The sequence below is a fragment of the Onychostruthus taczanowskii genome, unplaced genomic scaffold (genome assembly GCF_017590055.1).
Source record: "Onychostruthus taczanowskii isolate IOZ18803 unplaced genomic scaffold, ASM1759005v1 scaffold32, whole genome shotgun sequence".
Classification (NCBI taxonomy): domain Eukaryota; kingdom Metazoa; phylum Chordata; class Aves; order Passeriformes; family Passeridae; genus Onychostruthus; species Onychostruthus taczanowskii.
Genome location: NW_024500572.1, coordinates 7,816,948 through 7,827,542, shown reverse-complemented (window position 1 = coordinate 7,827,542; position 10,595 = coordinate 7,816,948). Strand labels below are relative to the sequence as shown.

General features: G+C 46.3%; 3 protein-coding genes across 4 annotated transcripts in view; 1 reads left to right on the top strand and 2 right to left on the bottom strand.

The window, feature by feature from the left end:
• Positions 1-6: 6 nt before the first annotated feature.
• Positions 7-3,624, top strand: MRPL40 (mitochondrial ribosomal protein L40). The gene is made up of 4 exons (XM_041410180.1): positions 7-45; positions 609-692; positions 1,707-1,862; positions 2,215-3,624. The coding sequence occupies exons 3-4, from the start codon at positions 1,768-1,770 to the stop codon at positions 2,522-2,524; spliced, it is 405 nt and encodes a 134-aa protein (XP_041266114.1). The 5' UTR covers positions 7-45; positions 609-692; positions 1,707-1,767; the 3' UTR covers positions 2,525-3,624.
• On the bottom strand, positions 2,819-4,492 carry CUNH22orf39 (chromosome unknown C22orf39 homolog). 2 transcript variants are annotated; one of them, XM_041410182.1, is made up of 4 exons: positions 4,314-4,492; positions 4,058-4,225; positions 3,417-3,508; positions 2,819-3,142 (listed from the first exon to the last, which is right to left on the bottom strand). In XM_041410182.1, exons 1-4 carry the CDS (start codon positions 4,338-4,340, stop codon positions 3,124-3,126), a joined length of 306 nt encoding a protein of 101 aa, XP_041266116.1. In that variant the 5' UTR covers positions 4,341-4,492; the 3' UTR covers positions 2,819-3,123. The 2 variants fall into 2 exon arrangements, with proteins under 2 accessions (XP_041266116.1, XP_041266115.1); XM_041410181.1 differs by lacking the exon at positions 2,819-3,142 and having other exon boundaries at positions 3,197-3,508.
• Positions 4,493-4,525: 33 nt separating this feature from the next.
• UFD1 (ubiquitin recognition factor in ER associated degradation 1) overlaps positions 4,526-10,595 on the bottom strand; it is a 6,243-nt gene continuing 173 nt past the window's right edge. The window contains exons 2-13 of the mRNA XM_041410179.1: positions 10,554-10,595; positions 10,283-10,415; positions 9,532-9,564; positions 9,017-9,138; positions 8,578-8,708; positions 8,098-8,170; positions 7,550-7,618; positions 6,954-7,019; positions 6,631-6,678; positions 6,184-6,272; positions 5,741-5,822; positions 4,526-5,339 (exon numbers count right to left, since the gene is read on the bottom strand). Of these exons, the coding sequence (XP_041266113.1) occupies positions 5,265-5,339; positions 5,741-5,822; positions 6,184-6,272; positions 6,631-6,678; positions 6,954-7,019; positions 7,550-7,618; positions 8,098-8,170; positions 8,578-8,708; positions 9,017-9,138; positions 9,532-9,564; positions 10,283-10,415; positions 10,554-10,556 (924 nt within the window). The 5' untranslated portion in view covers positions 10,557-10,595 and the 3' untranslated portion in view covers positions 4,526-5,264. The remainder of the gene's footprint in view (positions 5,340-5,740; positions 5,823-6,183; positions 6,273-6,630; positions 6,679-6,953; positions 7,020-7,549; positions 7,619-8,097; positions 8,171-8,577; positions 8,709-9,016; positions 9,139-9,531; positions 9,565-10,282; positions 10,416-10,553) is intronic.

Here is a 10,595-nt window from a genome sequence, read left to right as displayed (position 1 = left end):
GGCGGCGGCGGCGGCGGCGCGGGGGCTCCGCGGGGCCCGGCTCAGGTAGGGCTGGCACGGCGCTCCGGGACTGGGCTGCGGCCGCCCTGCCCCGACGCTGCGGGAGGGGAGCCCGGGAAGCGCCCCTTAGCGGCAGTGCCTGCCCAGCCCGCTCCCGCCCATTCCCGGGGCTGGGCCCGCGCGGGGCCCCCGCACCTGCAGAAGTCGGTGCCTTGGCACCTGGGCCGGTTCGTCCTCCCGTGACAGCCGCAGAGACAGGACAGTCGGCATCGCTCTTCTAATGGAACGGCGGTGGTCCGACCTCCCCCATACCAGCTCCTCTAAGGGGTCATTGTCAGAGCTTAAAAATTAAACTGCTATAAGCTATCCAAAAACCGTGTCCCTTTCACCCCTCGGTACCCTGGTGGGCTCACACCGGCCTGTCCGTCTTTGGGATCAGTTACCTAGCTCAGGAGTTTGAGGTCATCACTGTGTCCTGCCGTGAATGAAGTGGCTGAAGATGGTTCAAAACTCATCACTGTAAAATGTGAATAACAAACAGCTCCTGTGCAGAATCAGACACCAGAGTCAGTTCCTCCTCATGCCTGATGTTCCTTTTCCTCCTGCAGCTCCTGGCTGCCCCAGAGGGTCCCGCTCCAAGGGAGTCACTGGCAGAGCTCATTGCTGGGGTTCAGGACATCCCTCCCTGTGAGGTGAGTGCAGCTTTCTTGGACTTACACAGAAGTGTTCTCATCCACTGGGGGAGCACAAATTCTCCCAAGTCCAAATTTAACCTTTAACTGTACATGTTTAAGTCTCTATATGCCAAAGCAGTTGGGAACTGCTGGCCTCTTGTGGAGAGGTCAGAGGTGATACAATTACCACTCTGTGCTTGTGGGTAGCACAACCACAGAACTCAGCTGGAAATGTTGGGATTTATGCAGTGCTCCAGAATTCCCTGCTGGGCAACACCAGTGAAAGCCTGGCTGAACCAGAAATGCTTGGCTGTGAAGGCAGAGGCAGCCCATGTGTGTTTCTGTGCCACATTTCATTGTCTGTGTATTGTTTTGATGCAGCTTGGTTTAAAATACCCAGATAGCTCTTAGGTGCTGTTGGAGAGGGACTGTTTGACACCATAAATGTTGTTTGTTCAGTCTGCCAGGCTGGAATGAGGGTCAATTTGTGTTTGTGGAGTGTGCAATGGTATCTTGGATCTGTGGAGAAGTAACATCTACAGCCTGAACTTGGCTGCAAATGCAGAAATTTCAGAAGCTTGCATAAAACCACTTGAAGTCTTTAATGTGAAGTAACAGGAATATTTGTTCAAGGCCAGGTTGGATGGGGCTTGGAGCAAGCTGGTCTAGTGAAAGGTTTCCCTGCCCATGGCAGGGGATTACAACCACATGAGGTTTAAGGTCCTTTCCAACATAAGTATGATAAACCTGCTGTGCTGTACTCTGAGCCAGTTAAAACAATTCTAATTCAATTTTTTGTGGAACTTCCTCAGGTCATTGTGATGTTCAGCACAAAATTGCTTTTCCCAGGCAGTTACAGTTCTCTCTGCAGAAAATCTCAGCAGACATGTCACTGGAAATTGCATTACTTGAATAAAGCTAATGGCTGGAACTTGTGTCAGGGACAAATTAAACAATGGAAAAGAAAGGGAAAGTTGCTGGTGTTGAATTAAAGGATAAAATATCTTCTTTCATTTACTATTTCCCTTATAGAGCACAACCAAAGAAGAAAAAGAAAGTGGATGTGAAGAAAGAGCAAGCACAGAAGGAGCGTATGAAGAAAAGGCTTAAAAAGTTGGAAAAAGCTGCCCCAGAACTGATTCCAATTGAGGATTTTATAACACCACTGAAGTACTCAGAGAGCAACAGGTCAGTAGGTCTGCCTTTCACCCTGCACCTGCACTCACAGTGAATTTCTTCTGCACAACTGCAACACAGTGCCAGCCTTGGTACAAAACCTTACCCACCTCCATCAGGACAAAAATGTGGAAAGGAAATGTTATTTGTTCTTGCTAAAAATAATGAAAACCAGTGCATTTCCTGTTAGATTGACTGGAAAACCTCACAGACTGACTAAATTACTAGTGAATTCAGTGTATTCTCTGGGTTTGGTGGGGGCTTTTTGCCTGGTGGTGGGATTTTTGGTTTGGGCATTTTGTTTTTCTTAGTTTGGTCTTTGGTCAGGCTGTTTCTCCATGAGTGTTATCCTTCTCCTCATCAGGGTGCGAAGCCTTCCCGCTCTTTCTCCTGAAGAGTCTGAAAGAAGAGTTTTACTTTTGAAGAAGTGGTGTTTGTTTAAGCAGAAACAGGACGAGGCAGAAAAGAAAGCAATCAAAGGCCTTGTCGAATCTCAGCAGGAGGCGCTGCAGGAGCTGCAGCTGGAATCCGAGGAGCTGTACCAGGCAGCAATCCTGAGGGACGAGGGGCTCTTCCCCTTCGAGAGGGACGGGCCCAGTCACACCCCTCCCCTTCCTGGCTACGATCCCCCCGAGGGGAAGTGCGTTGACATCACCAAGGTGTACACACAGTGACAGGGGAGCTCCTGCTTCAGCCGCCACCAGGAGCTCAGTGACTGAAGGAAGAAAGATTGGAGTAATAAACAATTTTTCCTGCAGGTTACAACACTGCAGGATGCGACTGTAAAAAAATAAATGAAGTATCTGTGTGTTTTAATGACTGTCCAGGTAATAACACACCTAGCAAAGCTACACGACCTTACATAGTGGCAAAGCCAATTTTTTTTATTTTCTTATATTGCTATGTAACCATTGTAACTCAGTTTCTGTGGGTTTGCCCTCATACAAACCAGATCTCTCTCTATATTTGTTTAAACCTTTATTTTTCAGTTGTGTTGAATACTGCCACAACACACACCACCAGTCGAGAGCAGTTCCACTAAGGGGCAGTTCCAGGGTGTGCAGCCCACAGGTGAGAAGCTCTTCAAGCACCACAACCCTGGTTCTGGGAAATGTCTTAAATGCCAGTGTTTGGGATTGTCCTGAGCCAGAAAGGAAGAGTCCCAGCCTGGTTCTTTTTCCCCATTTGGCAGGTCTGGGGTGGGTACCTTGTCCAGAAGTGCTCAATGCCAGCTGCTAGGGCAAGAGGCCCTCAGAGCTAGAGCATGCATGCATTAATTTGGAAGGTGCCTGCTGAAATGAAATCCTGAAATGTAAGTCAACAGTAAAAGACCACAACAAATCAAGCACCTTAAATTTCCCTTTAAAAGTATTCATTATTTAAATAACATTTCAGAATTTTTGAGCAAGTGCTAAAGTACTGTAGGGCAGAGCTACAGTTGAATAACTTCAAGATTATGTGGAAGGGGGAAAAAAAAGGCATAATTCTGAATTGAGTATTATGTTATTGACCAAACACAGAAAACAGTGTTGTTAATTTGATTTGTCTTGGTCAAGTGGTAGATACCAGTCAGGTGGTGGGCTCTTCCTGAGGTTCCACACTGGAGCATATTTCTGTTTTTCCATAACTCGAGCTCTTTCACTCTTGCACAAAGCTTCCTGAAATACAGGAAAAAAAAATATTACCATAGTAGTGTTGGATGTTCCAGTCATCCAGAGCTGATTTCCTGCTGTGAACATCTGAGATAAAAGAAATAAAAATTTATCATGCTTAAGCAGAAGCACTAAATGTTATCTAAGTAACCCAGAATACAAGTTTTTAACTAAGTCATATTTAATTTTGCCTCTGGCTCCTAAGTTCCGAAGGAAACTCGAAGGAAGCTGTCCTGGCTGGCCGGAGGAGGAGTTAGGCTGGAGCCTGCGGTCCAGTGTCGGGGGGCTGGAGCCAGGGGCATTTCTAGACACCCCAGGAATGCCTTTTCCCTGTAACGTGGCGGATTTTCCTTTTAGGAAGGAAATGTCAGAGTAACAGAAATCAAGAGCGTTCACAACCGAAAATACTTCCTGGATCCTTCACTGATTTTAAGACAAGCCGACCCACCTCCGGCTCCTGCCTTTCCGAACCCTCCCCAACCCCCGCGGCTGCGGGTTTCAGTCGCAGCAGCCCCGGCCTGCGGAGCGGCGGGCAGGCGGGAGCGGGCCCGGTACCTGCGCGGCGGCGCTGCGGTCCCTCTCCCAGGCGCGGCAGGCCTCGTAGTCCTCCCGCCAGCGGCCGCAGTCCGGCAGCTCCCCGTGCGCGTAGTAGTGGTGGAAGGCGTGGCGCAGCCCGCGGCAATGCTTCCACTCCCCCCAGTAGTCCTCGCACGAGCGCGGCGGCTGCGGACGGACACGGCCGGGCTGAACCGAGTCCCGCCGCCCGATCCCGATCCCGGCCCCGGCCGCCCCCGGCCCCGCGCCCGCTCACCCGCCAGGAGCCGCCCGTGCCCGCCATGCCGCCGCCGCCAATGGCCACCGCGCTTACGGCGGGACCCGCGCCGCGGCCAATGGCGAGGGGCGGCACGGAGCGGCCCGCGCCCGGCAGCCAATGGCTGCTCCGCGGCCGGCACGTGAGCGGCGCAGGCCGCCCGGGAGGCGCCGAGCCTCGGTCTGTCCGAAATCACCACACGGGCACGCAGCTGGGAACGAGGAACTTTTACTCGGGCTCGCAGGGGAGCGCAGGGGTGCGCCCGGGTACGCTCGCCGGCAGACGAGAGGGCGCACAGGATACACTCGCGCCATTCCAAAGCGGCACCGGGCAGTGCAGCTGGGTCCCTCCTCTCCCTGCACGTGCCAAGGGATTGCTACGCTACGTTAGAGTATCTGAACTATTAAAAGGCGTGTTATTAATTATAAATATAAAAAGCAATTACAGGGGGTTTGCTTAGAATGATTAATAACCCAACACCTGAAGCTAAGCTCAAAGAGACTCCCTGCACTAAAATCCTAAACACCAAAGTCACCCTTCATTTGCACCACACCAAAAAGCTGATCTGAAATTGTGGCAAAATATATATAAAGGAAGGAAAATACCAAGCACAGAGCAACATGAGATCATCATCACTCAGGAGATGAAGGGAGGATGTAGTCTAAGAACTGGACCCTTAGTAAGGTAGAGCTGGTTAGTTTTGCTTCTCAGGTTTACCACACACCTGTGTTCCCCTCTTTACAACACGTACAAAAAGCTTCTTCCAAATCCCAGAACTTAATTTTCAACTGAAAATGAAGCCAGTCTGACAGCTCCAGCTCTAAACATGAGACCAAAACACCAATTACGTGCTCCTGTGTTGCAAGACGATCTCTCAAGTGCAATTACGAAGATCCAAGATGCTGCACCTGTTATTTGATTTTCCCCCTCACTAGCTGCAGGTACCACAGCTTAGGGCTTCCTTCCTTTCTTGCGCAGGGACTGGCCTTCTCCTGAAAAGGCAATAAACCGGCTTCCAGATTCATCCTGGGAAAAAGAAAGAGGGACAAAAGGTTTTACCTCTTGGCTCACTGCTTGTGTGCGATGAAAGCTGAGCGATTGTTAGCAAGAACACTCCACTGACTGAAGGCATTTCACATCCCTAATCTAGATAACAATCACTTTCTTCCTGAAAATAAAATAGTAGCATGCTGGTGACCTTTCAGCCAACTGGCTTAATAAACTGACACCAGGCCAATCTTTTTCCATCAGAAACAAGGACATCACAGGTTGTTTCATTTGACTCAAACCATTCTAAACTACTGCCACTTTTTAAAGGAAGCATGCTGTAAAAAAAACAAGGGGAAAGACAGAGGGGCCACAAACTTGGACCTTAGTTCTAATGATATAATTCTGTGCAAAACTGGGAAGGATTCAACTTTATTTACCTCCTCCACTTTCTTGACCAGTGGACGTGAATTCCTAATGAACGTGATTCTACCGATCTTGAAGTCATAGTTGGGAATTCCTCTGGAAAAGAAGCATAAAAACATTATGTTTATATACTGTTGCATTTGACACAGAGTGACCTATCCTGTGTCTGTCAGTGTAATACCAACACTGACTGCCTATTTTCATTTCTAAATAATTCCAGAGTTAAACCACTGAATTATTTTCTGAAGATTGCAGAAGTAAATAATCAAATACTGGATTTGTTGTGGAAGCTTGGCCACAGGCATGTTTCCATTAGCCTGTGGATAAGAAAGACTATTTTCTAAAGTCAAACTCATGACAAAATTAGGTTGTTTATATTGCAGGAGCAGGGGAAAAAACCAAACTCTGCTCAAACCCTGATCCTGCACTGGTTTACAGGTGAATGATACAGCCATACCTTCGGATGTCTCCTGGTTTAATTGGTGAGGGACTGGGCTCCACACCTTTCTTCTTGCCATCCAATCTGTTCCCAGATCCAGAGAATGCCTGTGGATACACAACCAGTTTTAACTGAACTCCTGGCATCTGAAAGCACACTGCACAAGGACATTATTTCTGCAAAATCTTACAGCAATTTTCATCTAGTTATTTAAATCAGCATGCTTCTTTTTGGTACATATAAGCTGATGAATTGTGGGTGTAGGGGTCTGTTTCAGTCTCCCATCTGCCCTCTGCAGAGAGCAAGTCATGCTGCTCCTGGCTGTGACCACACAAACATTCCAGGCACTTGCCAGTTAAATAACAAGCATTTCTAAGAACAGGTACTAATACTTTGCAGTCACTCAGAACAACTTTCCCTCACCATTTCACAGCATTCAGAAACCAGCAGAGACAGGGCACTTACACGAAATCCTATATCGCTCACATATCCACTGTGGTCTGCTTCCACATCCTGTGAGGGGAAGAACAAGTTCATTTTGTTCTGACATGCACATGACATGAAAACAGTTCCAAGTATTTCTGACCAAACAAAACTTCAGAACAATCACTTTCCCAAAATAACAGTTGGTAAACATCAGTCTCCTAAGTAACACATGCAAAAGCTTCTGGTAAGTAAAATTTACCCCTAAGAACTTGTTTAAATAAAAAACATTATGTTGGCACTCTCTCCACAATCAATAGTGACTCCTAGGGCATGCATTTTGGAAGAACAAAAGCTTAACATACAGCAGCCTCTTCGTGTTGTGCACTTCTTTCTGGTTCCTTGTATCCCAAAGGAGCATCAAAATCCACCTATTTACACAAGAAGCATGAAAAAAAAAACATTATTAATATTTTTCTTTAAATTATAAACTTTATATTACTATTCCTCAAAACTCCATAAACTATTATCACTACATTGGATCTAAAAAGAACTAAGATTTGCTTGTTAAACAATTTAACTCAGAACTAAAATAAGACCAAGCCTCTTAGGAATGAGCCTTAGCATGTAATGGAAACAGAGCAGTAAAACAGCTCCACAATATCACTGGAATATGAGTCAAGACAAGCTATTAAATAGAACTCAGATAAAACATGCCAAAGCTAAACACTAAATTCTAGGCACTGCAGTCACCTGATGGTACACGAAGTGCTGATGAGGATCACAGATGGGGTTACAAAGGCACACGAGCACTCCCTAGTGAGTCACCTTCCCACCCCATGGATTGCACCTTTCTTGCAGCACCAGCTGGGCTGGCTGTGCAGAGCTATCACTGCACAGGTGCCCTCTCCTCTTGGGAGGACACAGTTAGGGCAGACCTTCCCCATCAGCTTTAACTTACGTTCATATCACACTCTATGATGGACACAGCCTTATCTGGTTTGGTCTCCATTACCCGAAGCTCATAGATCTGAAACAGTCACAGATATTTGAGGATTGCATTATGTGTGAGGAAAGCATATCTAAACCTTCCCTCCAGAGCTGAAGTAAGTACTCTTTAGGTTGAGGACTAGATACTGCAGGGTCTCTAGAGAATTTAATAGCAAAAGTTTTTAACTTAGAAGCCAGAGAAGCCATTACTGCACCTTGTTCTTACTGTACTTTAACCTGCATTTCTAAAAACAAATTCTGAATTTAGGATAAATTCTTTCCCTTGACTTGTATAACCTTCAACAGCACAAACATTTATTTTCTTGTGAGTTCAGAGAAATTTAAACAGCAGCTCAGAAAAAGACTTAGCTGACTCCATTTTCCCTCCAATAGAAAACCAACTGTGAAATCTGCCATGGGGCTTACTTGTCCAAAACACTGCACAGCTCTGGGCTGATTGTTTTAGTACCAACATCCAACAACTGAACCTAGCCTACAACCCTCAGCCCTAAACTGTACCTTTTCATTGTAGTTGATGGCAATCACATCCCCAGTAGTTAGACAGGCAAAGTTCCTCAATGCATTTTCCAGTCTTTGGAGTATGTTAAGACGAAATATTTGTTTTCAGTAAAACATTAAAGGCTTAAAGTCACCATACTGTAGATCTCTAATCCTCAGCTTCTCAAACATGATTTAAAAGTCATCAGTACTGCAGATACGATTTTAGGAAATGTTAGGATGTATAAATTCTTCAAGGGGACACTCAAAACTCATTGGATTTTAAGCCAACACTCCTCCTTCTTCAGACCCCACTTTGTACCAACAGCTGACCACATCTCTGTACATCAGCTCCCCATCCCTTTTGCTTTCAGAAGGGGCAGCAGTGGCCACGTACTACTGGAAGTGTATGAGCCACACATCAAAAGCTCGCTCTGTTTGATCATTCCAGTTTGGAAGAAAAATTTTCCCCCTTATTCCATAATTGAATAGGAAGGATACACAGCTTTGGGATTGGTGATGTCAAGAAAATCTGGACTTTGTGGCTGGAATTTTGAGTAAGTAGCAACTTGCAGATTCACACTCTCCACTTGCACCAGGCCTCCTTCTTCCAGCAGCAAATTCTGCATCATCTGCAAGAAAGGAAACAAACACACAAAGTCCTACAATGGGTCTGATGTTTTCAAATCTCTCTCCTGTGCTTATCAGCTCTTATGGATATGCAATTGCAGGAAGAACTGTCAGGGGCACGTTAAAAGCAGGCTGCTTTGCTAAGCTAAACTTCTGCAGAGGGAGCCTGAGCCAGAACTGAAGGCTGCTGTAGGAACATGACCAGCAGAGACAGGCACTGCCAGGAAACATTCCACCTCCTTAATATTAAACTTGGCAACTTGCTAATCCTACTTTTCAGGTTCTGAGAGCCCAGCACGAGGCAGCTCACCCAGTGTGGAAGGTAACAGATGCCCTCATCAGCCACAAACTCCAGCACTCCACAGTGAGTCATTCTGTCTGAGTTCTTGTTGGTCAGCTTGAACAGCATGGGGTAAGTAATATTAAGGCGGCCTAGTGAGGAAGGAGAAAAAAGTTTTCTTTGTTAAAAGCCCCTAGCACATTTCAGAGATTAAACATCACCAAGAGAATGGGCCAGACCACAGGAGAGGATTCCCCTCACACCATTATCCCAACTGCTCAAAACTCCAGAGAAAGCAGACACACAAATCAGTGTGGCACTGCACTCAGAACTTCAAATGCTCAGGGAGCCCAACACTTCTGATGTCTGTACCTGAAGCCCCATGAATTCTGACAGAAAAAATACCTTCAAAATACATTCTTTAAACTAATTATTCTCACAGTGTCTATTTAAGACTTAAATAGATAACTAAAATACTGTGGTATTTGCCTACACATTAGTTCCTACTGCTAATGTTGTTATTCCAGAATAAAGTATTCACTTACTGAGTTGATCCAAAGCTGATGGTGGCATAATTACTGCAGAAATGAATAAGAATGTAAAATTAGGAAAACATCTGTACAAGAGTACATAACACACATTTTTATCATTCCTTTCTCTAAAATCTCTTCAAAAAGGGGCAGATCCTAAAAATCAGAAAATTCCTTTTTACACATAGAGCTCAGTAGAAGCAGTCATGACAAATATCCCTGCTATGTGGAAATTTCAGCGTTATAATCAGGATAAAATAAAAGAGAAGACAAGGTTTTACAATACTTCTACTGAAGAAAATTTGTCCCAAAGCTAATTTTATTTGTTAGGGCTCACAGGCACTCTTCAATCCATACCAACTCAAAACAACACAGCATTACTCTGACAGCCTGAAAATTAAGTTGGCCAATCTACTACTTTCTTTATACAAATTAAACGAAGTGCAACACGGTGGGAAGGAGAAACTCCTCAATCATAAAATTCCACGGCTCACACTAGATACCAGATTGCAACAAGAAGCTTTACAGATGAAGACTCTCTCTTTCTAATACCCATAAACCCCGACCCACTTGGTAAACATTTTTAGTTACGGAGTAATGCAAGGGAACGTGACCCCTCCTCCTTCCTCAAAGCCCGACCCAGGCTGCCCAGCACTGTCACCGTGTTTTCAATGCTCCCGCTGCCCCGGCCAAAGGCTGCGATACTGCACACTATCCACAAACACTCTTCCAACAGTTTATTAGTCAGAATAAAACATGCACATACTCTTCCCGCCTTTCTCCACATCTGACCTGTCATTAGGTCCGGCAAGCATGGATACCGAGAAGCAGCGGTACTGGGTTGAAAAACGGTTCTGGAACACCCGGGGGATGGGGTGGTCAAACATGTTAAAAGAGAACTAGAGAGGAAAAACAGCACACAGACAAGAACGCAACCGTCAGTATCGTCAGCACACCGAGCGCCACAGCACCCACTGAGGGCTCCTGAAGCGCCGCCGCCGTGCCGCGGCCCCTCCCCGGCCGCCCCCCGCTCTCACCATGGCGGCGGCGGGCGCTCCCTCGGGCGGCCGGGCCGGGCC

Bases quoted from the DNA above. Each gene is read 5' to 3' on its own strand.
- CUNH22orf39 (XM_041410181.1), bottom strand. From the start codon at position 4,340: ATGGCGGGCACGGGCGGCTCCTGGCGG. The intron at 4,226-4,313 runs GTGAGCGGGCGC...GTCCGTCCGCAG, and splicing joins GCACGGGCGGCTCCTGGCGG to CCGCCGCGCTCGTGCGAGGA. The intron at 3,509-4,057 runs GTACCGGGCCCG...CCTGTATTTCAG, and splicing joins ACCGCAGCGCCGCCGCGCAG to GAAGCTTTGTGCAAGAGTGA.
- MRPL40 (XM_041410180.1), top strand. From the start codon at position 1,768: ATGAAGAAAAGGCTTAAAAAGTTGGAAAAAGCTGCCCCAGAACTGATT. The intron at 1,863-2,214 runs GTCAGTAGGTCT...TCTCCTCATCAG, and splicing joins AAGTACTCAGAGAGCAACAG to GGTGCGAAGCCTTCCCGCTC.